Source organism: Carcharodon carcharias, chromosome 1, assembly GCF_017639515.1.
Source record: "Carcharodon carcharias isolate sCarCar2 chromosome 1, sCarCar2.pri, whole genome shotgun sequence".
In the NCBI taxonomy this organism is placed as follows: domain Eukaryota; kingdom Metazoa; phylum Chordata; class Chondrichthyes; order Lamniformes; family Lamnidae; genus Carcharodon; species Carcharodon carcharias.
The window spans coordinates 199,800,147-199,827,656 of NC_054467.1; the positions used below are offsets into that span (position 1 = coordinate 199,800,147).

At 39.6% G+C, this 27,510-nt stretch overlaps 1 protein-coding gene across 3 annotated transcripts in view; it reads right to left on the bottom strand.

Annotated features, from left to right (window-relative positions):
* Window positions 1-2,559: 2,559 nt before the first annotated feature.
* Window positions 2,560-27,510, bottom strand: part of zfr (zinc finger RNA binding protein) — a 101,237-nt gene continuing 76,286 nt past the window's right edge. For 2 of the 3 annotated variants that reach the window (XM_041211866.1, XM_041212008.1), the window contains 8 exons: window positions 24,736-24,938; window positions 23,407-23,575; window positions 22,719-22,860; window positions 17,760-17,857; window positions 16,755-16,850; window positions 14,883-14,994; window positions 11,329-11,426; window positions 2,560-3,617 (listed from right to left, as the gene is read on the bottom strand). In XM_041211866.1, the coding sequence (XP_041067800.1) occupies window positions 3,432-3,617; window positions 11,329-11,426; window positions 14,883-14,994; window positions 16,755-16,850; window positions 17,760-17,857; window positions 22,719-22,860; window positions 23,407-23,575; window positions 24,736-24,938 (1,104 nt within the window). In that variant the 3' untranslated portion in view covers window positions 2,560-3,431. The remainder of the gene's footprint in view (window positions 3,618-11,328; window positions 11,427-14,882; window positions 14,995-16,754; window positions 16,851-17,759; window positions 17,858-22,718; window positions 22,861-23,406; window positions 23,576-24,735; window positions 24,939-27,510) is intronic. The other variant, XM_041211935.1, reaches the window with a different exon arrangement.

Here is a 27,510-nt window from a genome sequence, read left to right on the forward strand (position 1 = left end):
TTAGAGGTTAACATATTGGTATGGATAGAAGATTGGTTAGCTCTCAGGAAACAGTAGGCATAAATGGGTCACTTTCTGGTTGGCAAGATGTAACAAGTGATATGCCACAGTTACCACTGCTGATGAAGGGGTGAAATTGCTAGATTTGCTGATGGCACAAAGATAGGTAGGAAAGTAAGTTGTGAAGAGGACATAAGGAGGCTACAAGGGATCTGGATAGGTTGAGTGAATAGGCAGGCAAGGATCTGACAAATGGAGCATAATGTGGGAAAATTTGATATTGTCCATTTTGGGAGGAAGAATAAAAGGCATATTATCTAACCAGTGAAAGGTTACAGAGCTCTAAGATGCAGAGGGACCTGGGTGTCCTAGTGTATGAATTGCAAAAGGTTAGTATGAAGGTACAGCAGGTAATTAGGAAAGCTATTGGAATGTTATTATTTATTGCAAGAGGAATTGAATACAAAAGTAGACAGGTTATGTTTCAGAGATAAAAACAAAAAACTGTGGATGCTGGAAATCCAAAACAAAAACAGAATTACCTGGAAAAACTCAGCAGGTCTGGCAGCATTGGCGGAGAAGAAAAGAGTTGACGTTTCGAGTCCTCATGACCCTTCCACAGAACTGAGCGAATATAAGGAGAGGGGTGAAATATAAGCTGGTTTAAGGTGGGGGCGGAGGGGAGAGAGAAGTTGGGGGGGCTGGTGTGGTTGTAGAGACAAGCAAGCAGTGATAGGAGCAAATAATCAAAACTGGTTATCTGCTCCTATCACTGCTTGCTTGTCCCTACAACCACACCACTGCATCCACCCCCCGCCCCGCACCTTAAACCGGATTATATTTCACCCCTCTCCTTATATACGCTCAGTTCTGTGGAAGGGTCATGAGGACTCGAAACGTCAACTCTTTTCTTTTCCGCCGATGCTGCCAGACCTGCTGAGTTTTTCCAGGTAATTCAGGTTGTTTCAGTTCTACAGGGCATTGGTGAGACATCGTGAGTCCTGTACTCATCTCCTTATTTAAGAGAGAATGTAAATACATTCGAAGCAGTTCAGAGAAGGTTTACTAGACTGACACCTGGAATGGGCGGGTTGTCTTAAGAGGAAATATTGCACAGGCTCAGTTTATATCTGCTGGAGTTTAGAAGAGTAAGAAGCAACTTTACTAAAACTTTTGATTCGGAGGGATCTTGACAGGGTAGATGTGGAAAGGATGTTTCCTCTTGGTGGAGAATCTAGAATCAGAGGTCACTGTTTAAACAGAGACGAGAAGAAACTTTTTCTGAGGGTTGAGAGTCTTTGGAACTCTCTTCATCAAAAAGTGGTGGAACCAGTCTTTGAACATTTTTGAGGTAGACAGATTCTTGCTAAGGGGGTGAAAGGTTATCGGGGTAGGCAGGAATGTGGAGTTGAGGTTACAATCAGATCAGCCATGATTGTACTGAATAGTGGGGCAGGCTGGAGGGGCCAAATGGCCTACTCCTGCTCCTAGTTTATATATCCATATGGTGGGATTTGAACCTGTGTTACTCGTCCAGTGACATTACCATCACTTCTCCAAATTATGCAGTTGGGTCAATTGAAGTCATCTGTTACAATTTCCTGTTCTCAACTACCCTTTTTTTAAACTCCAATCTCTTTCTGGAGCAAAATACTTCCTTGTTATGCTTATTCAGTGCTATTTGAGAAAACCATGATTTTGTTTTTATTCAAGTGGGACACCGAATTGACAAATGCTACATGCAAGATTATTCAGCATACATTTGCTGATCTTGTGATAATTCCTGTCAGTTTTGGTGTACTTAAATGTTGACAAAACAGTCACAGCTGGTGCTCACCAGTAATTGATAGAAATCAAAAGTGAAAATCATTTTTAAAAACAAATTTAAAATGGACAGTTGCAACAGCTGAGTTGAATCAAATTGTTGGTTTGAGCTGCTGTTTTGAATTTCTTTCCCCCGACCAATATAACATTTGCTAAAATAAATCAATTGAAATTCAAGAACCAATGTCCATCTCCCTCGATTAAATACAATGCTTATTTTGATTCTTGACCATTGCTTTTATGGTGTCCAAAAAGCTTTTTCCTCAATGAGGCCTACCCCTATCTCAATTTGGAATAACAACTGGAATTTAAATTGATTGGTTTTTGCGAACTTTTTGTAAACGCCTCGATTCCTCCAGCATGGATACTAGCCCTGTCAAGTACAAATTACCGGCACCATTTCCCATTTTACAACAGTGACTACACTTCAAAACAAGTTTTCTTCTTTCCAAGATTAGCAACTTACAGTAAGAAAAAGAAAAAACACCAGAACTTTAACAAGGCCTATATGACACCTGACTAATAGTTAAGCACTTTCTTTAAGCTAAGAATAGTGCATTGCAAGATAAAAGGGGAATTAATAAATATATCTATTTTGCTACGCGTATCTCTGGATTTTTCCTTTTAAACATTAAATGTGTGAAATCTGGTTATCTTGTGTGATTCAATGTAGTGGTGGTGCTAGAGGATGCAAAATGCAAAAATGAGAAACTGAAGCCACACAATACATGAAAATATTATATCCTCTAAGTTTTATTGTGGTGGTATGAAGTGACAAAGTATACACCGGGGGACAGTTCAACTTCAATTACAACAGAACTGTTCAACACATCAACTGCACACAAGCTTATAATTACTACATATTTAAACCATATAAAACAAACTACGCATCATCCTTACCACTGAAAACAAAACCAAAAAAACATAGAAACTGTTAGTTTATAAAAGCATTTCTACAACACAAACCTCCAAAGCCATAGCTCAGTCATGCAAGCAGATTTACTAGGAATGACTGTAAAAGCACTGCATTAAAATTGCTGGCAAGCCCATACATAGAACTGCTTTTTTTGCTGATGCACAGCTGACAATGGACTAACTTTATATAAACCAAAGAAACCAATTCACATTCATCTTTATACTTGACAGACAAGTTACAGGTTCTGCAAAAGCACATGTTTAGTTGAAGTGAAGTTGCAGTATTGAGTTGCAAGTCCTTAGAAATACTGCTATCTATAGAATGTTGTAGGATCTACATGGCCCTCCAATCCACTTTCAATGTTCCAAACCGGATGCAAGTTGAAAGTGATATCTGTTTACATTAGAATCTCTAAGTTTATAAAATTGGTTTTGTGCTAACGATTAAACAAAAGAAATGACGTAAAGGTTTAGTAGTTCTGGATAAATGCCACAAATGGGACCATTAACAATCAGTCTTAAATATGCTTAGACAACATGCCATTTGAATGTAAAGCAGGTGAGTACTTTATTTACATTTACCATTAACTATATTTAAAATAAACTGAAACTTAGAAATCAAATATTGCTTTCTGCTAAGTCCACAGAAAGTCAACATTGTATTAACAATCTGGGGTACTATGCATAATGTTTTAAAATTCTCCACTGTCAAAATCTTTTTTATCCTTCTTTCCCTCTGCTTCCAATCCATCGGTGCCATCACTGTTGTCCCTCCTCCTCTTTCGGTTACGTACATTGAAACGTGGATTCATCTGAGGTAATGGATCCATTCCCAGGACTTTGTGAATCTGACGGAATGCTACTAATCTCAATGCAAACTGTAGAATGGAGAAAAAAAATTATGGTTTTGATCTACTCCTTTAATGTAAAGTTTTATACCTACTCTGAAAAACAGATGTAGTACAGTACAAGATATGAATTCATCAACTTGCATTTATACAGAACCTTTAATGTAGACTCTTGAGCTTTCATAGAAGCAACAAGAAAAAACACCAAGGCAAAAGGAGATATTAGGGGTGAAATTCATGAAACACATTGTATAAACTTGTTTAAAATCCAAGATGATCTCAACATTTTGTTGAACAGAAAAATGGCATGACGGCAAAGCAACTTGGAGCAGCAGGAATGAAGGTTCACCCCATGCTGCACTGAATTCCACCTTGAACAATGGTCTACAAAAAGAACATGCCCTTCCTCATAAGAAAAAAATGCGGATAAGGCAGAAGAGGTATCCTGGTCTGGTATTATTCACCAAAATAGCAAGGAGGCCATCAGTTACGTGCTTTCTCAAAAACAGTTGAGGCAGAAGATTCAGTGATCAATGAGGGACGTCAGCAAGTATACAGGACAGGTTCTGAAGTATTACATGTAGTTCTCCTTTGGGCAATGACACAAAGGGCAATGACACAAAGTTTCTTATCAACCATTTACCTAATATAAAAAGCTATAGATTTCCCCAAATTGTCAATGATAAATTCTAAATTATAAAGCTTGAAGTTTGCTCTGATTGCAGCTTTGGATCATCAGGTTCCATGCACTTTTTTTCTAATCGACAGATTGAACAAATACAGAAGCCCGAAGAATTCGTTCTTTTAGAATACTTAAATGTCACTCTCCCATTCTCTTGCTCCAAGTCAACAATAATCCAGAGTGATTTAATTATGCAGCTGCGAATGTCCACAAGCTGCACAAAACAGCCATTTTTCCATGATCAACAGTTACCTAATGTGCTCTGATGACATGGAGAACAGTGCAGTTATACTGAGAAATCAAGATGGAGGGACCAAAGCCATGGTAGGCATTTCCAAATTAAATAAGTAAGCAAGAATGATACAGCACAGAAGATGGATAAATCAAGAAAATAATGGAGAACTGACAAAATTTGAATTTCACAAGCTTGAGGAAACTGGGGGCTAGGGGCAGGGAATAAATTTCTATATACCTTACTATAAGGTTGCTGGAAAGCAGAAGAGCAGAGCTGATAGGAAAGTAGAACCTGATACTGGACAGGATACAGGAGCAGAGTTTTGTGAGAGTGGTGACCAGAACAAAGGTCTAGGAGATGACTAAATCATTAATCAGAGTTTCAATAATAGATGGGCTGAGGTAGGGATGGGCAATGTTACAGACGCAGTATTCAGTTTTTGAGATGGCGAGGATACGGAGTCGGAAGCTCATTGGAAAGACGGATGTTATGAACTGTCAAATTTAGCCCATGGCAGAGGCCACAAACGCGGATAAAGTAAACGATGATGGACAAACATGACACTTTGGTCCTCCAAATGTTTAGCTACAGGAAAAAGGACATTTTTTTTGGTGGCCTATTCAGATTTTAGAAGAAGTCTTTCCAAATATGGGTGCAGTACTCAAATCTTGGAGAGACTTGGGCCTTGTAGGAAGTTAAAGTAAAATAGCAGCATTCCAGGTGAATGATGAAACTAAACTTCAAGATGGAAAGGTGGAAATTCCAATTGAGCTCAAAAAGGAGACAGTGAGATCAATTATGTTAATCTAGTACAACCCAAACGATGTAGTGCTAACTAAGATTTGGGAGATGCAGATAAATTGTATTTTAAGATATAAAAACAAGACTTTCACTACTTCACCGAATAGCATGAAGAAAATGATGCTGAGATTCAAGCATCACACTGCAAAAATAAAAATCTGTGCACCGAAGGCATGCAAAGCAAGTGTTTACATTTTAGATTGATCAAAAAGTAGCCAGTTTTGGATAAATGGAAAAGGAAATTGATATTAAAAAAAGAGCAAATGGACTCTAAGTAGAAAACTGGTCCAACAATTAATCATCAACTACAGTACAGATAGAGCAACTGGAATGCAAATTACATGGTTATTAACTTAGCTTTGACAGAAGACAAAACAATGCTCATTGGGATTGCCAATTGTTGTCAGTAGCATGTTAGTAAATTGGATAATTTTGTAATGAGAGTTGCAGCTCTCATTTGCAGATATAAAAAGATGTTACACTTATTTATATCCAATGATACATATCATGTTAAGGCCCAGCACTGCTGTCCTTTATACAAATTAAAATCCAGTAAAGAACCTTTTTCAGCGAGGAGGGCACTTTGTCAGACAATGGAATAGCTGTCTCTGTCTATAATTTCTCAGTCCTGAGACAGACGCACTCTGCGACCAAAGGTTTAGTTGAAACATTTTCATGAGACTCTTGCATTCCTCATCGCAAGGACAGCTGACACCAAGTTCAGGAGCTTTAAATATAAGCTGTAAATAGAATCCTGCACCTGTTTAGGACAGTACATTTGAATAGCATGACCGTTAAAATTACCATAAGTAGTAGGATAGAGTGACAGCGCAAATCCTGTTCTGGTTCCAGGAATCCACCTTCTTCAAAAAAAAAAATCAAATCTCCATATTAGCATTCCCGATATGTTTTCCTTTACCCTCAACCGAGGATTTCCATCGAAGTTGACAGCACCCTTGACCATGTCCATTCAATTTCCCAAATTTCTGCTCACATCCATCTCCTACCTCCCATAACCATAATAGGTTCCCTTGTCCTCACCTCACCAGCCCCCGTATTCAATGGATCATCATCCATTTCCGCCACCTCCAATGTCGTGTATTCTGTCCCTCCTCTCAGTATTCCAAAAGGACTGTACAAACTGTGACACCCTGGTCTATACTTCAATTACCCCCAACACCCATCTTCCTTTCCTATGGTATCTTTCCATGCAAATGCAGGAGATGCAACATCTGTTCTTTTACCCCCTCTGTTCTCACCATTCAAGACCCCAAACAATCCTTACAGGTGAAATAGCAATTTACATGCACTTCAATTTATTATATTGTATTCACTACTCACAAAGTGATTTCCTCTTTATTGGGGAGACCTAATGCAGATTGGGTGACTGCTTTGTGGAACATGTACATTCAGCCAATAAATGAGACTCTGGGCTACCAGTTGCCTGTTATTTTAATTCTCCACCTTGCTCTCACTGCCCTTTCTGCCCTCAACTTCCTATAGTATTACAATGAACCTCAACATAAGCTTGAGGAACAGCACTTCATCTTTGACCTGGGAACTTTACAGTCTTGTGGACTCAACACTGAATTCAACAATTTAAGATTGTGATCCCTGCCCCATTGTGATTTATTTTTCATTGCTGGTTTTTCTTTCACCCTTGCTTTGGCTTTCAGACAGCCATTATACATGATCCTGCGATTCACATCTAAACACATATTTTGTTTCTTTACTTGTCTTATTAAGAACATAAATAGGTGCAGAAGCAGGCCATATGGCCCCTTGAGCCTGCTCAGTCATTCAGTATGATCATGGCTGAACTTCTGCCTCAACTCCACTTTCCATACCCTTAATTTCCCTGAGAGATCAAATATCTATCTATCCCAGTCTTGAATATATTTAACAATGAAGCTTCCACAACTCTCCTGGGTAGAGAATTCCAAAAATTCAGTGTTTTGAGTGAAGAAATTTCTCCTCATCTTCAGTCATAAACGATCGACCCCTTATTGAGACTGTGCCTGTGTCAATACCGCTATGCCACCGCCTTCTAGTCCAGTGACAATACCACTATGCCATCACCTCCCCTGTATTGCCCAGGTATGTCTTGTACACAAAAAGCAGGACAAATCTAATCTGGCCAGTTACCATCCCATCAGTCTACTCTCCATCATCAGTAAAGTGATGGAAGGAGTCATCAGAGCTATCAAACAGCACCTGATTAGCAATAACTTGCTCATTGACACTCAGTTTGGGTTTCACTAGGGCTACTCAGCTCCTGACCTCATGACAGCCTTGGTTCTAACATGCACAAAAGAGCTGAACTCCAGAGGTGACAGTGACTGCCCTTGCCATCAAGGCAGCATTTGACTGAGTGTGGCATCAAGGAGTCCTAGCAAAACTGGACTCAATGGGAATCAGGGAAAAACTCTCCACTGATTGGGAGTCATGCCCAGCACAAAAGATGATGGTTGTGGCTGCTGGAGGTCAGTCATCTCAGTTCCACGACATTACAGCAGGAGCTCCTCAGGGTAGAGTTCTAAGCCCAACCATCTTCAGCTGCTTCATCAATGACCTTCCTTCCATCATTAGGTCAGAGTGGGGATGCTCACCGATGATGGCACAATGATCAGCATCATTCGTGACTCCTCAGGTCCAAATGCAACAACACCCAGGCTTGGGCTGACAAGCAGCAAGGAACATTAATGCCAAATAAGTGCCAGACAATGTCCATCTCCAACAAGAGTGAATCTAACCATTGCCCCTTGACATTCAATGGGATTACCATTGCTGAATCTCCCACTATCAACACCCTGGGGGTTACCATTGAGCAGAAACTGAACTGGACTAGCCATATAAATACTGTGGGTATGGAGGTGGTGGTGATGTAGTGGTATTGTCACTGGATTGGTAATCCAGAAACCCGGGTAATGCTCTAGGGACCTGACTTTGAATCCCTTACCGCAGATGGTGGAATTTGAATTCAATAAAAATCTGGAATTAAACCGTTGTCAATTGTTGTAAAAACCCATCTGGTTCACTAATGTCGTTTAGGGAAGGAAATATGCCGTCTTTGCCTGTTCTGGCCTACATGTGACCCCAGACCCACAGAAATGAAGTTGATTCTTAAAATGCCCTCTGAACAAAGGCAATTAGGGATAGGCAATAAATGCTGGCCTAGCCAGCAACGAATAAAAATAGAGCAGGTCAAAGGATAGGAATCCTGCAGCAAGTATTTCACCTCCTGACACCACAAAGCCTGTCCACCATCTACAAGGCACAAGTATTACTCTCCATTTGCCTGGATGATTTTTTTTTAAATATTCGTTCATGGGATGTAGGTGCCACTGGCTAGGCCAGCAGTTATTGCCCATCTCTAATTGCCCTTGTTTACAGAGCATTTAAGAGTCAACCAGTCTGCTGTGGGTCTGGAGTCACATGAGGCCAGACCAGGCAAGCACAGCAGATTTCCTTCCCTAAAGGACATTAGTGAACCAGATGGATTTTTACAACAATCAGCAATGGTTTTGTGATTCCAGATTTTTGTTGAACTCAAGTTTCACCATCTGCCATGGTGGGATTTCAAATACACGACCACTACCATCCAGAAGAACACGGGCAGCAAACACATGGGAACACCACCACCTGGAAGTTGCCCTCCAAGCTACTCACCATCCTGATTTGGAAATATATTGCCACCGTTCCTTCACTGTCGCTGTGTCAAAACCCTGGAATTCCTTTCCTAACAACAATGTGGGTGTATCCATACCACACGGACTGTAGTGGTTCAAAAAGGTAGCTCATGACCACTTTGAGGGGCAATAAATGCTGGCCTAGCCAGTGACACCCACATCCCAGGAATGAATAAAAAAGTAAAATACCAGAATCCTCCGCTAACACATCCACTTGCCCTCATTGCACTGATACCAGATCACTGAAGACAAAAATCCATGGTAAATGGAGCTTTCTCTGCAATTTATCAACTCTGCTTAAAGTTCAAATTGAAGACAACCACTGTTGAAGTTAACAACATCCAGTACCCATTTTGCAGCATAATTGCAACACTAAAGTTAAGCTTTAATGTGGCTATGTTCACATTTACAGAACCAGTGCCCTCTTTCCTCCCGAGATATACAGAAACCAAAAACTTCAACTTATATAATTAGTTTTACTCAGTGAAGTGGATCTCAAGATTAAAAAAAAAACCAGTGTTGATTTTGACAGATATGTCTAACATCTTGTACCATATCAGTAGAAACACTTCTCAACAGTAAACAAAGAACATATGAAAATTAGCTAAAATAATAGCCAGAGGTTGCAGATCCTCATTACTCGAGTCATGGAATTAAAGTGATCCTTCAAAAAAGGATATTTGGAGGGGATTTCTCATCTGTCACTTCTTCTGAGGGGTAGTAACTGCAGCTGTTAAGTTCAGTTAAGATGAACAGGTGTGTTTTAGGAAAAGGAACCATGTCCAGTATCAAGAACTCAAAACACTGCTTTACTCAATGTGGGATTATAACTTGGTTACATTAAAATCTGGAGTGCAGATGAACATCTACAATGGCCCAGGTCTTTCTGTCTCCAGGTGGTCATACCCCAGAAGATCTGATGGGCAATCCCCCTCTGTCCAGAACCCTCCAAAAAAAGTCTCCAACTCTGAGTTAGAGTTGGAGACATCAGAAGGTTCCAACTCACTTACCAGAGTGTTTACCCAAGAAATGTTAGATAGGAAAAAAACATATCTAACTCCTGGGTAACTACACAACTGACACCCTGTGCACAAACCACCTCTACCCACCCACCCCAGCACCAAGCCCCGCTAGCACCCTACCCACTTACTCATTCACTAACAGTGAAAAGCTATTTAAATGTCTGACAGCCATTCACTGTGCTAATGAAGATTTACCAAAGTATAGCAACTAGTGCCATAAAAAGGGGGCGTGACTTGGCTTCCCCTGACAATCCTACCCTACGAGGAAGGACTGCCAGACAGGTATGCTTTGCATTTCTGAAGCCGCCCAGTTTGGAAATCCGAACGAGAAATGCAGAGCTCCAGCATTCTATGACAAAAAAAGGAGTGGTGTGGCAACCTGATAGTGACTTGTCCAAAGCTTCTGAGGAGTGGCAATCTTTTCTTGATTCTTGGACTGAAAGTTGCGCTTTGAAAATAAACTGGGCTTCATAGGTCATTAACAGAAAATTGAGGATTCATTAATACTATTCGTACTGGCAGAATCATTTCCCAACAGTTCTACTGTTCCCAGAAACACTTGGAAGTTATTTCATCAAGCTGAATACACAAAGCTATTAAATATAAGGGATCCCAAGCACTAAGCACAGAGGTTAGTTACGTTAAATAATTAGCAAAGATGCTAAAATATGACCAGTGATATCAGCTGGTACCAACATTTGGGTCCACTACTCAGACTTCAATAAAAGCAATGACATTTTGTGATTCACTTCTCAATTTAGAACAAGTCACATTCCTCAAATTTAGTATCAATGATGAAATAATGAAAAAGGTTATGATCACACATTAATTAAAAAGTATTATATGCAAAAGTCTATTGAAAAGTGTAGGTTGTTATTAATTAACATAACTAGAAAACATATTAGGGGATACAAACAGGTAAAAATGTGCAAATCCACATGGCTAAGGTCACTTGGTTTTCAAAGCTATTACATGTTAAAGAGTTAAGAGGTCTACAATTTTCCTCACTTGGATGACTGCCATGTAGCCCTACACAGAGGTGGGGCAAACAAGAGAAAACTTGTTTAATTCTGAAAGAATTTCCCTTTAGTAAAGTCTCCGTTAAATGGCATAAAGTAGGGTGACCACATAATTTAGAAACACATTTTAAATCAATTGTGGGATGAAGTAAACATCCTCATCACACAGGAGCAGACAATAATACACAATTTAATTATTTTAGTTAGTTACAGTCAAGTACAGATTTTCACAAAAACTTTAAATTTTGTTTCTTATACGATATAACTGGCCTACCCAATTATGGGAAACATACCTGTGCACTAGCCGTGATATCTTCCCGTTGTTGTCCAGTCACTGAATTCAGTGTGTCACTAGGGTTCTTTTCACAAGGATCATATAGTCCAGGACCTCCTAAAAGACAGTTAAGAAAATTGGCATCTTTCTAGCATTTAGAACCATTCCCAAATATCCTTTGCAGCTTCAGCATTTTATAGGATAGCCATTTACTTAATGGATTTACAAAACTGAAATCAAAACTAGCTCAATGCTAGATGCACAGGTGTGGCAACAATGGTAAAGAATAATTAGTGGGGTACCTCAACTATTTATGATCTATATTATTGACCTGGATGAAGGACAGAGCGTACTGTAGCCAGATTTCTTGAACAAAAATAGGTGGGAAAGCTAGATGTGAGGAAGCCAAAGGGTCTACAAAGAGTTATAGATTGGTTAACTGAGTGGGCAACAATTTGGCAGATGGAGTACAATGTGAGGTTAACCACTTTGGTAGTGAGAATAGAAATGCAGTATATTATTTAAATGGATAGAGATTGCAAAATGCTGCGATACAGAAGGATCAGAGTGTACTCGTACACAAATCACAAAAAGTTTGCATGCAGGAACAGCAAGTAATTAGGAAGGCAAATGGTTTGTTGGCTTTTATTGCATGGGGTGATGGAGTATGAAGTAAGGAAGTCTTATTACAACTATACAAGGAGAAGATGAGAGCGCACCTAGAGTACAGTTTTGGTCTCCTTAGAGGAGGGACATACTTGCATTGGAAGCAGTTCAGAGAAGGTTCGCTTTTTTTTTTCAGCAATACTCAAGTAGTAACATTTTGCTGAAGCTTTTCGTCTTGCACTCATCAGGACAATTCACGAGAATATAATGCAAAAGAAAACAACAAATTTATACTGCATGAGAAGAGTGCTGTTTAATCGGCAAGTGGACTCCAATGGTAGAGGTGCTGCCATGGAGGATGCACCAGTTGGGGTGACTAATAGCTACCTATCAAGCATCATCTGAAATTTAAACTGGGCAGCTTGACTCTGAGTGGTCAAGGCATTGCCCGGAGGAATGACCCAGTGAATGGGTGTCACTTATTTTGTTTAGCTGAAACAGGCGCAATGTGTATACATATTCTTTCTACCTGCAAAGAACAGGTCCCTACATACTAATAGCTTCCAGTACACTCAACCATGACTATGGCCATGAAACCATTGTTGATTGTCAGAAAAACCCATCTGGTTCACCATGTCCTTTAGGGAAGATAATCTGCTATCCTTACCTGGTCTGGCCTACATGTGACTTCAGACCCACAGCAATGTGGTTAACACTTAAATGCCCTAGCAAGCCTCTCAGCTCTCAAGGGCAACTAGGGATGGACAATAAATGCTGGCCCAGCCAGCGATGCCCACATCTCATGAATGAATAAAAAAAATGCGCAAGCCCCAAGTGACAACCTTTAATTGGTTATCAGCATAATTCTTAGCACACTGAGGATTATTTAGTAAACGCTGTCTAATCGTGGAATCACATCGAATGTTGGACACTGTTTTGAGTTTTACAAGCATGGGCTGGTTAGGTATGGTCTGTACCTTGTCCACTGCGAACAATGGAAAGGATATGCTGTTTGATATGATCTGCCAGTCTTTGGGATGTATAGCCTACATACCTAGCATCGCACTGACACCGAAATTCGTATACCACATTATCTTGTGAATTGTCCTGATGAGTGCAAGATGAAAAGCTTTGACAAAATGTCCCTTTTTCTCAGCAATACTCAAGTTCTGTACAACCAAACGACCAAAACTGTACACAGTTCACTATGTTCATTCCTGGGATGATGGGACTGTCCTATAAAGAGAGGTTGGGATTATATCCATTGGAGTTTAGAAGAGTGAGAGGTGGTGATCTTATTGAAACATATCTTTTCTGAGGGGGTTTGATAGGTTCAGTGCTAAGAGGACGCGACAGGAAATCTATAAGTTAGGGGGCACCATTTCATAATAAGGGGTCTTTCTTTTAAGATGTAGATGAGGAGGAATTTCTTCGCTTGACGGTTTTTAATCTTTGGAATTTTTTACCCCAGAGAGCAACTGAGGCTGGGTCATTGAATATATTTAAGGCCAAGTTGAACAGACTTTTGCTCTGCAAGGGATACATGGGTAATGGAGGGTTTGGGGGAGGGAGCAGGCAGGAAAAATGAGGAGGAATTTCTTCGCTTGAAGGTTTTTAAATCTTTGGAATTCTTTACCCCAGAGAGCAACTGAGGCTGGGTCATTGAATATACTGAAGACAAGTTGAACAGACTTTTGCTCTGCAAGGGATACATGGCTAATGGAGGGTTTGGGGGAGGGGGCAGGCAGGAAAGTGAAAGTTGAGGCCACAATCTGATTTGCCACGATCTTACTGAATGGTGGAATTGGCTCAAGGGATGAATGGTCTATTCCTGCTCCTAACTCTTATATTCTTAGAAATGAATAGAAGATACTATACCCTACTGAAAACATTTGTTTTAAGATTAATGAGCAACCTACAGCACATGATGTAACATAACACTACACGAGGCAGCATTTAGCCCATACAAGATAATCCGGTGTCATCAACTACAGAGTTACACTTACTCCTGAAGAATTGATTTATACCTGCCTGAGCATGTAATTTAGTGATCACATTTCCTAAGCTTAATGTCAATGGTAAAATAATGAAAGTAAACATAGGAGATGGTGGAAGCAGATAGTGCTGATTAAATGCAAATCAGATATTCTGGCAAAATTTTATTTTTGATACACACCGAATGAATACTTGTTGAGACATCATTTCATCATATGTACTAAGTGCAGCATGCTTTTGGGGGGTGGGTGGGGGGTGCGTGGGGGGGCAAAGAAAGAACAGGACCTATGATTCCAAAACCTCTCCACCATTGAGATATTGCTCACCTCATGTCTGGTTCTGTTGTAGACTAATTGATAAGAGGTTGATTTTCATGATTAGACAACTTTTATTGTTGTATCATGTGACTATAGGATGGTTGAAGGCAGACTAGATGGACCTTGGGTCTTATGTCCAGCAATTCCCATGTTTCTAGAATCCTCAAAGAATCCTCGAAGACGGAGACAAGAAAGATGGAGCCAATTACTGTAAACAGGGTTTAAATCTGAATTCCATGAAATAATTCAACCTCCAAAACTACCTTTTGACATTTAAGACGAAGACTTACGAAAATATCCATTGTAGCATAAGGTCACAATTCAGTCTTGTGATACACCTGCCTCACCCAACTCCAGGCACTTCTACGAGTTGTAAATCGCCAAAATTAAATGTTCATGACTTAAAGGTCGTTTCTCAAAAGGCTGATGGGAGTGTGGAATGTTTTGCCACATGTAGCAGTTGTGGCTGAAACCATTGCTGATTGTAAGGAACAGACAAATATATGCAGTGAAGACAGAAGACTTTAGGAAAAGGGCATGATAGTGGATTGAAAGTTGGTAGAGACATTTGTTCTAATATCTACTGAACTAATTAATAACGAACTCTAGCACTTGGGGCGACTCTCTGATGTTTTGGGACCCATACAAATCTCACCTGGTAAGAGTATTCCAGAAGAGACACATTCAAAAACTCTCCGCATGGCATCACCAGGACTAAGTGGTCCAGAAGCACTGCTGATTACTTTTTCCACCAACAACTCCATGGCCTATGTAAATTGCACAAGGATTAACAGAGAATAGCATAAAATAACCAATTCATATTGGGCTACTCACATAAAATAGCGTCTCAGAGCCTTTTACGGGGGGGGGGGGGGGTGGCGGTTGCGTAGAAAGATGAGCTATGCTTGAGCATGAAGTAAAAGAATTTGAGGAGATCAAACATATAATTGAAGAGATATGTTTTTTAGAGAGAATCTGAAGAGACAGTAAGGCACAGTGATAAAAACTATAAAGTGCTGGAAATACTCAGCAGGCCTGGCAGCATCTATGGACAGAGAAACAGAGTTAACGTTTTGAGTCGAGTGTGACTCTTCTTCTGTCGAGATTGTTGAGCATGTCCAGCACTTCCTTTTTTTTATTTCAGATTTCCAGTATTAGCAGTTATTTAATCAAGTAATAGTGCTTTTTTCTTTAAAAAAAAGAGTTCCATAGAAGACCCAGTAGCTGCAAGGACAGACTCAGATGATGTTGAAGAGAAATCAGAGGCATAGAGGGGTGCAAGTTGAGGGCATACAGCTGGAGAAAGTTTCTCAATAGGACAGGGCAAGGTTGTGGCAGGATCTGCAAATATTAGGCTTTTAAAGGTAATTCACTTGGCCATAGTAATGGGTGTGTGGCACCTGTACAGGAAAGGAAAGACCACAAATTAAGTGGAATTGCTAAAGGCAAAAGGCGAGATCAATGAGGAAAGAGAAATCGATATTAGGGATACCAGAAATATTGTTCAAAATTTTAACAGCTGAACACTAATAGGGTATACTCCTTTCACAATTCAAAAAGTTACACTCAACCTCAAGTACCATTTCACAACACTCCAAATTGTCTGGGGTTAATGGACCGAAACACAATGCTCCCCCCACCCCCTTCCACTTTTTAAAATGTACCATTTCAAAATACAGTAACCGGTTAGTTGACCTGGTTAAAAACCTCTGCCTTTCGGCTATGGCTTTAAACCAAGACCCCATTTGTCTGCTCGATTGGATGCAAAAGATCTTATGGCACTACTTCAAGGAAGAATGAGGAAGTTATCCCCGATGTCTTGGCCAATATTTATCCCTCAATCAACATCATAAAAACAGATTATCTGGTCATTATCACATTGCTGTTTGTGGGAGTTTGCTCTGTGCAAATTAGCTGCCGCATTTCCAACATTACAACAATGACTACATTTCAAAAGTATTTCATTGAACTGTAAAGCACTTTCAGATGTTTAGTGATCATGAAGTGTTACTAAAACACAAGTTCTTCTTTTGACCCTTCAATCCTTCCTCGCTGCAGGCTGAAAGCAAGATTTTTCCTTTAGTGTACAGCTAGTTTCATCACCTTGAACAGTTAATTCTGGTTACACCTGAATAAGGCTAAAGAAGTTTATAACACTCCATGCTCAAGAGTAGTTTTTAAAAATGCTTTTTTGGGATATGGGCATCACTGGAAATCACTATTTGAAAAGCACATCTGCATAAAAGGAGGTTGCAAGCTACAAAGAAACTTTTGGTTTAATTAGGTCATATTAAGATTTACAAAAACATTAAAACCACCAGCCAAGTACATCCTATACTCGGATAACCAATCATACAAAGGAGTTATGCTACCAGGCTGTTATTGTAAGTATTCTTTCATTCCTAAATCACAAATGGCTGCTATTCGGAGCAATTAGTATGTTCTCCTAAGCCCTGTTAAAGTTTGCCAGAGATGATCATCAAGTATTTTTTATGCATCTAACTAAGTAAATGATAGGTGCACTCACCCAGCTTGGCAATGCCCCCCAGGTTGGTACACGCTGGCAGAGGTCGCGAAGGATGCGAATAATAATCACACAAGATTGTAAACCATTGGCTCTAGCCTAGAGCAGAAACAAAAATCTAAGTCATGTGAATGTTAACAAGTCTCCAGGCTAGAGACTAGATAATGGGAAAAACACTGCTGCTTCAAAACTAAAGCTTGTAAAGATGATGGATTAATTGAAAAAAATATATCCAGCACTTTACTCATGAGCCTACTCTCTACAGCAGAATTTTTCAGTTCTGTGGAAGAAATGGGGGTCAAAGTACACAGCAGAAACAGGAAGAAGCTGGCCTAGCTCATCTTCCTGGCCTCTTGAGAACTTCTTGTCCCTCACGTTCTTCCATTATTGTATATCAAAAGAACATAGAATTTATACTGAAAAGTCCACAATTGCACAGAAGTTAAATTAAAAGGATCAATATAAATCACAGAACACAGAGTAGACTGCCTTTTCTTACTGCATATTTGCCACACTGCAAACTCACAGTAAGTTAGGGCAACTTCTCTGTCTCCCGCGCCACAACACAAGCATTAAATTTCCAAAATAAAATTATAAATGGAGCAGGTGAAGAAAAGTTTACAAAAGCTAAGCATAAAGCATTACAAATTCCCTTTCAAAAGCGGGTTAAAACTGCAGCCTTATGGAACAATTACATCAACACAATACTGATAAAGTGCAAACGTTATGTAAAGCGACACAAGGATGCCTCATGCTACAGTCAATGACCAGAAAAAAAGTTAATGAACAATTGAAAAATTTTAAACAATAGAAAATTAAATTTAAAAAACTGAAAAATAAAGTATAAATCAAAAATATTTTTCCTGGTCACTTAGGCAAAGGCACGATCAACGTAGGCAGCCTTGGGAATATTAGTTTTACTATGTAATAGCTCATTTTCATGGAAAAGTCATAAACTCAATTATCTCTCATAAGGCTACAAGAAGAAAGTAAAATGATGTTCCAAACCTGGAACCACTTAGCGTGGCGTAGAGCAGCCAGAGCGTCAAGGCATTTTTGCCTGTCCAAGACGTCCGGTGGATCTTTCACCATAACCGAGGTTACATCTAAAATGGATCGAATTGGCAAAGTGCAGTGAGGAATGGGTGTTTGACCAGGTAGGCATGTCATTTCAGAAACATAGCCATACTGCCACACATACTACCCAAAACTGACATTTCATGAGGGAATTATCGATACTTTTAAGAATCCAATAAATTCCAATTAAATGCATTGTTATACTTTGAGTTTTTTGATATCTCAAGTAACTCAACGAGCATGAGGTTGTGTTTTTAAAAAGACACATTAAAAACAGCTAGTGTAACCATACAAATAAAGACTCTGCTTCAAATATTAGTTTGTCCTAAAGTACAAAGGAGGACTAGTAGCCACACTTCACCAGCCAATTCAGAACATATAATAGAAGGGCCTCCAGAAATCCATGTAGAGAATTAAGAATGGAAGAATCTTGTAAACTTGAAATGGTCAATTGACAAGGTACATATTTTAATTAGTTTAGTGGCAATTCATCTTTATTGCTTTGCTGGAAAGAATTTACTTTAAAGCCGCTGTACATAAATGTTTAAAATTTCATCTAAACTGGAGTTTCCATTCAATGCCAGTTACCATATATTGCAATAATCATGCAGTACATGAAGAACGAGAAAAATGGCTAGGTAGCCAAGTTAAAAAATAGGAATAGGAGGCCATTCAGCTCCTTGAGCCTGCACCCCATTCAATAAGATCAAGGGTGATCCAAATTAACTACATTTTCCTGTCTGCTCCAATAACTCTCAACTCCCTTGATGATCAAAAATCTGTCTAACTCAGCCTTGAATATTCAATGACCCCACCTCCACTGCTTTCTCAGGAAGAGAATGCCAAAGAATAACGGTCCTCAGAAAAAATGTCCTCCTTATCTCGGTCTTAAGTGGAAGACCCTTTATTTTTAAACTGTGCCCCCTAGTTCTAGGCTCCCACACAAGGGGAAACATCCACCCAGTCAAGCCCTCTCAATCTTATATGCTTCAATAAGATCACCTCTCATTCTTCTAAACTCCAATGAATATAGGCCTAACCTATTCAATCTTTTCTCATAACACAGCCCCTTCAACCCAGGAATCAGCCAAGTGATCCTTCTCTGAACTGCAATTTATATCCTCAAGTAAGGAGCCCAAACTGTACAAATTACTCCAGATGCTCATGAATGCCCTGTACAGTTGTAGCAAGGCTTCCCTACTTTTATATTCCATTTCCCTTACAATAAATGCCAACATTCCATTTACCTTCCCAATCACTTGCTTTATCTGCATGCTAGTTTTTGTGACTGACGTACCAGGGCATGCAAATCCCTTAGTACCACAGGCTTCTGCAGTCTCTCTCTCTCTCTCTCCATTTAAATAATATCTTGCTTTTCTTTCCTTCCTGTTAAAGTGGACAAGCTCACACTTTCCAACATTATACTCCATCTGCCAAATTTTTGCCTACTCACTAACATAGTCATTAACATAGACAGTAAACAATGGAGGTCCCAGCACTGATTCCTGTGGTGCTCCATTAATTAGTTTGCCAACCTGAAAATGACTCATTTATCCCGACTCTGCTTCCTGTTAGCTAACCAATTCTATATCTATGCTAATATGTTACCACCAACACCACAAGCTCTTATTTTTATCATCTCTTATGTGCCACCTTATCAAATGCCTTTTGAAAACCCCAATACACAACTACTGGTTTCCCCTTTATCCACCCTGGGTTTGTTATAATTCTTAATAAATTAGTCAAACACAATTTCCCTTTCACAAAACCATGTTGACTCTGCCTGATAGTATTACGAATTTCTAAATGTCCTGCTACTGCCTCATTAATAATAGATTCAATCATTTCCCCTATGATATCCAATAGGCTAACTGGCCTATAATTTCCTGCTTTCCAGCTCCTTCCTTTCTTGAATAGAGATGTTATGTTTGTGGTTTTCCAGTCCATTGGGATCTTTCCAGAATCCGGGGTATTTTGTAAGATTACAACCAATGCATTTCCCCAGCCACTTCTTTTAAGACCCTAACATACAGACCATCAGGTCCAAGGGACTTGTCAGGCTTTAGTCCCAATAATTTACACATTTCCTCTCTCCCTTTTCCCTCTTGATTTTCTACTATTCTTGTGTCTTCTACAGTGTAGACTGATGCAAAATATCTGCTCAATGCTTCTGCCACTTCTCAGTTTCCCCTTATAAATTCCCCAGTCTCCCCTTCTAAGGGACCAATGGTGACTTTAGCTACTCTTCTTTTTATATACTTGTAGAAACTCTTACTGTCCATTATATTTCCAGCTAGCTTTCTCATGATATATTACTTGATACATTTCAAAACAAATATCCCAAGATGAAAAAAAAAAATTAGTCAGCCTCATCAGTACCCTTGATTTTAAAAAGTTCTCTAAAATAACTTGCATTCAGAGAAAAGTGAAGCATCAAAATGAGGGAAATTTTAAACTGCACCCAACAAATACTACCAGAGCTGGAGATATGTACTGCCATGCTCATATTAAATCTCGAATGGTAAAACACTGGCATTGAAAGAGAACAACCTACCATGCCAGTTTCCAAACTAATTATGTTTTATGATTTATGGCCTCAGAACCAAAAAGCGGTTTCAACTCTAAGATTTATCAACAATTGTTTTTGCTGGTTGATTTGAAAATTAGATTAAGCCTCTTCAGTTTGCTGACAGTTTTAGTTTAAGTACTATACTTAGGAGAGCCATAAAATCATCAGTAAGAGTTCGTAAGACATTTAGGTAACTTGCATAGTAAACATTTCATGCAGCATAATTTACCACATTTAAATACGCATTACTTGAATTACTAAAAAGGGATTCCAAAATTAAAATTTTGGAATTGGGTGATGGAGCTGTGCATTGGAATTAACTTGTTGCCTTATTGTAGATGAAGCATATCTGGCAAAAAAAATTAACTAATTAGGCAATTTAAACAGAAATTGTTCATGAATATACTGAAAATCTGGGTCAGTAATTATGGACTCTTGAAAGCCCGGGAGGTAGATTATGGTAGTTTTATGCTAGCCTGAGATGATTTTGATCCTCGGTTCAAATGAAAGGGCAGTGATTTTACCCCAATACTATCCATATGCTCTGCAGCCACGTTTTATGTGCAAACTTGAGTTATTTTTCAATTTATTTAATTGACTGGCAGTTAAATTATCATTTTTTCATGCTACTAGGCAAGGGGAGGAAAGTAATACTCCAAGTTGGAGATGTTACAATCCAGCATTTGGAAATTTTACCAGCTGGAATTATTGATAGTTACTGGACTGCTTTTCAAAAATGAATTTTTGTGGCCCTGCTAAAGTTTCATAGAAACAATTATCATGTGTATTTCAGCAGCGTCAAACTAAGTCAAAGAAAGCAGGAAAGGAAATGGAATTCTGCAAGAACATTTAAGAGATAGACCGATACCACATATCTGGCAGTGTATGCAATGCTGGCATAACATACCAGACATTTCCTTATAAACAAAATACAAAGTAATTTGGATGCCTTTAGTTTGAAAACTACACAATTATAGAAATTGAATTCTTACATTAGAACTTCAATTAAATGCAATTTTGCAGAAAAGGGCATTATGAAAGCAATTTACTTCATTTTAAAGAAAGCAAAAACATCTGATACCAACACTAAGTGGCATTGTTCGATCTCTAGATACATTTTATATATAAGCAAGGCTGGAGTGGCCCCAGTCCATCCAACAACTGTGTGGCAGGTGTGGCTAAGCTCTTACAAAAACCTTGGTCAAAAATCCTTCCGATGACGTGGCAGCAGCCCCTGAGAGGATTCGATTCTTGCTGTTGATGCTAGAAGGCTTTGGACTGAATCCATGAGCTATGGATAGATAAAAACAACCAACTTGCTGGAAATCTACATCCCAACAAAGGTCACAAGTAAGTTATTGCAGAGTCAACACCAGCAAAACACGCAGACTCAAACTGGCGGCAGTCTAACAATTAAGGGAATTTTTTCATTACACCCCTGTCCCTCATCCATCAGAGATTCCTCTCGCAAAGCCTTCATTAGTAGTGGTTTAGTAACTCCCCCAAGGATTTTCTGAAAGCCTAAAATGAATTCTGGCATTTTACATCACCAGGGCTCTAAAATTCGATAAAACTCAAGAATCTTGTGCTGTTCCTCAAGTCAGAAATTACAAAAATTTTGTTATAGAATAGTTTAAAAGTGCTTTTACTTAAAAAAGACTTATGATTACTTTGGTGCCTGGGTTTTATCTTTTGCTCCAAATTAAATACTTTTTAAAAGGTGCTTCCATTACTCTTAAAACTTTATTTCATGTTTTCAAGAGGTAAAAATTCAGCTTTACAGTTGTACGTATGTCAGCAACTCAAAAACAATAAAGATGCTTCAGCAGATAATTAAAAAGTTAATTAGCATTCCACAGGCCATTTATCAGTTATTTCACATCTTGGTTTTAACTTTATAGGAGTGTCTGTCACATCTACTAAGAGTTTCCAGACAGCAAATCTGAATTTAAGAGCCCTGTTCTGTTGTAAGGAATCTCATGAATTATGTCAAAGAAGTTTAAAAATATGAACACCAGCACACTTGGAAATTACATTACAAAATTATTCTTAAGAATACAGGGTTCAGCTTGCACTCAGGGGAGCTATATGTTGAATACCAAGGGACCTCAGAATAGTGAGTTCTACAACACTTTCCTTTACTATCACACAGGCAACTTCACATTTTGCACACGCTAACATGCTTTGAATTCCACTTTCTTTCAAGTCTCTTATATACTGAAAGTGTCATAGAGTAACTCCTAGGGCCCATTGGCATCTGAAGATAGCAGGAAGAAAACAGAAGAGAGAAGCAGACAAGTAAAGAATCTTAGACTTCCAACCTCCATCCCTCATGTTCTCCTCTCTAATGACCGGGGATGTAAGTGTGATGGTGACTTGCATTTTTGGTTCTGTATATGAAGTAAGAATTATGGCCGAGTCAGGTACACAGCACTTCACTTCATATTTCTCAGGAGTGGTTGCCTGTAATTAGATTTTAAAAAGTTAATTAGGAAATGCTGCATTGCCATACAGTCCAGCATTACAGAAGTCAAAACAGGAATAGAAAATGTAGGAAACGCAGAGTCAGGATCTATAAAGAGAAACCAAATGAACATTTTTCCTCTTTGCAAATGCTGAAATTTGAAAATTGCTAGGAATTTTGTTTGACATTCCTAGCATTGGTAAATTTTTCCAGAATCTCCTTTTATAAAAAGGAGACAAAACAAGAGCAACCAAGCTTTTGTAGGAGTGGCACTTTCTAACTTCACTTGAAAATTAGCACTTTTCTATACCCCGTTCTGCAAGAATATCAGCCTATTAACATTGAAAATCTATCAATTGGTCTAATTTGCTGTGGTCAGAATTACTGCTAGTAAGCCACAGCTGTCTGCCAATTTAACAGCGAAAAATGTATTATTTGCTAATCTAACCCAGTCAAGGTGCTTCAACGTTTAGGATTCAAAATTATGTTAAAGGCATTTTTTAAAGCAATACCAATCAGTTTTGTTTTGAATAAAAGTACCATACCGCAAGCTGCTTTGGCAAGTTCTCTGCAATGCGATTTAGCAGTGTTCCAGTCGGTTTCTCTGCACAGAGTAGAACAAGGTTCACATTTTTGTCCCCACGTAACAGCAACCCTTTGGCAAGCACACCAACTCGCATTACACCCTTCAAAGCTCTCTGGCTATCATCTCTTCTGTAGCAAGTGTGGGTAGGAGAGAGAGAAAAAAAATGCAAATCAAGTTTCTGTACCTCATTCTGTCACAAGTAACTTAGCAAAAGTAATGGTTGCGTTCAAGGCTAAGTGTCAAATGGTATTTCCCTGCAGGTTATATAATTTTCCCCTTTATATGTTCCTCTCCACTCAGTTTCTCTGTAGCAGTTAATCTGCACCTTTCCAGCAAAGCTTGGGAAGAAATACTGATGCAGATTTTCTGATGGGACCAGAAACATTTTTAAAAATTCTTTCATGGGATGTGGGCATTGCTGGCAAAGCCAGCATTTGTTGCCTATCCCTATTTGCCCTTGAACCAAGTGGGTTTACTAGGCCACTGCATTGGGCAGTTAAGAGTTAACTACTTTGTTTCTATAATGCTATAGGCTCAATTTGTTGAAAACCACTTTATTCTGGAATTATGAATAGATTTGCTTGCAGTAGATTCATGAAAAAATTTGGAGGTTTTGAATTGAAAAAGACCATTTAAAAAAAAAAGCAAATTCTCTCTTACATCATTCACTGCAAACCACTTGTTTTCAGGGGCTGTTATAAAAATTGAGTTTGCCTATATTTCACCATAAGCAACAGCCAGTGTGCTTTGATCGAGCACATCAATTGTCATGTGATCAGATCAAAAAGTAAATAGGGTAAAGCAACTGCAGAAAAGCCAGGCAGTCACAATTTAAAAAGAAAGTTTAATGCCATATAATTCTGAATCAGAAAATAAAGTAACAAGTAAGGGTAAATAAAGTTCTATCAAAATCGTGAAGATATTACACTGTTCCCTGAACATTTTTTTCTATGTGCTCATGGATGTGAACCACCTTCTTGAATCACTGCAATCTCTGTAGTGCAGGCACTCCCACAATGCTGTTAGGCAGGATTTTGAACCAGTGATGTTGGAGGAACAGCACTCAAGTGCATTAAAAATCAACTTAATTAATTTTAGACTAACAAAATAAATCTGGCAGCTAACTGTTCTTTGTACCTTATTTTATATCTGGAAAATATTACATATACACTAATGGTTACTAGATATAAAGTCTGCACACATAACAATAATTTAACTGGTATCAAAATTCTCACATTGATACCTGCACATCTCTGTGGACAAAAAGTGCAACCATAAATTGCCATACCTATCTTTAATTGCATCTTTCTTCTCATCCTCTTTGTTTTTTGGTTTATCTTGTTCCGTGATGCAATCGGACACAAGTTTAAGAGCACGTTCAGTATGTGAAACTATCTTCTGGACGGCCTGCAACTCATCCTCAGTTGGATAGATAGCAGCATGCTTTGTCATAACGTAGCGATCATCCGATGAGTCTGGACGCCTGGGAGGCTAAGCAGAGGTCAAAAGTTAGTGCCAAAATAATGTATTTCCTATGCTGCTTATGTCAGTCTGTTACATATACTGTATTCTACTATAACAGCCAGATTTTACCAGCCAGTAATCAAAAAATATATTTTAACATTTTATTTTCGCCCTCTCAAGTATCTAAACCATAATCTATCTTTATCAAAAAAAAATTGCTACAAGCCTTGATTTATTTAATAGTTGCAGAAGCAATGAGCAAAAGGTGCAAAACTAATCAATCTTCCTTCAGCTCAGTTAGCAAGTGCACGTGGAAGTTCAAAACTAGCATGCAAAGGCAGGAAGAGTAGTTTCACAACAAAAACTCAGCATGTCTGACAGCATCTGTGGAAAGGAAGACAGAGTTAACGTTTTGAGTCCGTATGACTGTTCATCAGAACTAAAGAAAAATAGAAATGAGGTGAAATATAAGCTGTTAGAGTGGGGTGGGACAGGTGGAACTCGATAGAAGGCCAGTGATAGGTGGAGGCAAAGAAGAGGTTGCCAAAGATGTCACAGACAAAAGGAGGTTGACAGTGGTGAAATTAGCTAAAAGTTGTGCTAATGGTGATATTAAGGGTAGAAAGCAGGATGAACAAGTGACAGATAGACCTAGTGGAGGTGGGGTAGGGGGAAAGGATCGAAGTAGGCTAAAAGATGGAGATAAAACAATGGATGGAAATCAATTAAAAAATAATAATAGAAATAGGTGGGAAGAGAAAATTATTTTAAATATATATATAAATTATTAGACAAAAGGGTGATCAGAAAGGGGGTGCGGATGGAGGAGAGAGTTCATGATCTGAAATTGTTGAACTCAATATTCAGTCTGGAAGGCTGTAAAGTGCCTAATCGGAAGGTGAGGTGCTGTTCCTCCAGTTTGCACTGAGTTTCACTGGAACATTGCAGCAGGCCAAGGACGGACATGTGGGCATGAGAGCAGGGTGGTGTGTTGAAATGGTAAGCGACAGGAAGGTCTGGGTCATGCTTGCGGACAGACTGAAGGTGTTCCGCTAAGCGGTCACCCAGTCTGCGTTTGGTCTCTCCAATGCAGAGGCAACCCGCATTAGGAGCAACGAATGCAGTAGACTAAATTGAGGGAAGTGCAAGTGAAGTGCTGCTTCTCTTGAAAGGAGTTTTTGGGCCCTTAGACAGTGAGGAGGGGGGAAGTAAAGGGGCAGGTGTTGCACCTGCTGCGGTTGCATGGGAAGGTGCCGTGGGAGGGGGTTGAGGTGTAGAGGGTGATGGAGGAGTGGACTACGGAGTCCCAGAGGGAACGGTTCTTACAGAATGTAGACCCGGAGGGTGAAGGGAAGATGTGTTTGGTGGTGGCATCATGCTGGAGATGGCAGAAATGGCAGAGGATGATCCTTTGAATGCAGAGGCTGGTGGATTTGGACAGGTTAGGAGAATGGGCAAAGAAGTGGCAGATGGAATACAATGTGGGGAAGTGTGAGGTCATGCACTTTGATAGGAAGAAGAGGCATGAACTATTTTCCAAATGGGGAGAGAATTCAGAAACCTGGAATGCAAAGGGACTTGGGAGTCCTAGCCCAGGATTCTCTTAAGGTTAACTTGCAGGTTGAGTCAGTAGTTAGGAAGGCAAATGCAATGTTGGCATTTATTTTGAGAGGACTAGAATATAAAAGTAGGGATGTGCTGCTGAGGCTTTATAAGGCTCTGGTCAGACCACATTTAGAATATTGTGAGCAATTTTGGGCCCCGTATCTCAGGAACAATGTGCTGCCCCTGGAGACGGTCCAGAGCAGGTCCACGAGAACAATCCCAGGAATGAAAGGCTTAACATACGAGGAACATTTGAGGACTCTGGGTCTACACTTGATGGAGTTTAGAAGGATGAGGGGCGATCTGATTGAAACTTACAGAATACTGAAAGGCCTGGATAGAGTGGACGTGGGGAAGATGTTTGCATTAGCAGGAGAGACTAGGACAACCTCAGAGTAAAGGGAAAACCTTTTAGAACAAAGATGAGGAGAAACTTCTTTAGCCAGAGAGTGGTGAATCTATGGAATTCATTGTCACAGAAGGCTGTGGAGGCCAGGTCATTGAGTGTATTTAAGACCGAGATAGATAGGTTCTTGATTGGTAAGGGGATCAAAGGTTATGGGGAGAAGGTGGGAGAATGGGGTTGAGAAACTTATCAGCCATGATTGAATGGCAGAGCAGACTCGATGGGCTGAATGGTCTAACTTCTGCTCCTATGTCTTATGGTGGTGTGATAAGTGAGGACAAGGGGGACCCTATCATGGTTCTGGGAGGAAGAGGAAGGTGTGAGGGCGGATGCGCGAGAGATGGGCTGGACATGGTTGAGGGCCCTGTCAACCAGCATGGGTGGAAAACCTCAGTTAAGGAAGAAGGAAGACACGTCAGAAGAACTGATTTGGAAAGTGGCATCATCAGAACAGATGTGGCGGAGGCGAAGGAACTGAGAGAATGGGATGGAGTCCTTACAGGAAGCAGGGTGTGAGGAGCTGTAGTCGAGGTAGCTGTGGAGTCGGTAGGCTTGTAATGGATATTGGTGGACAGTCAGTCAATCAGC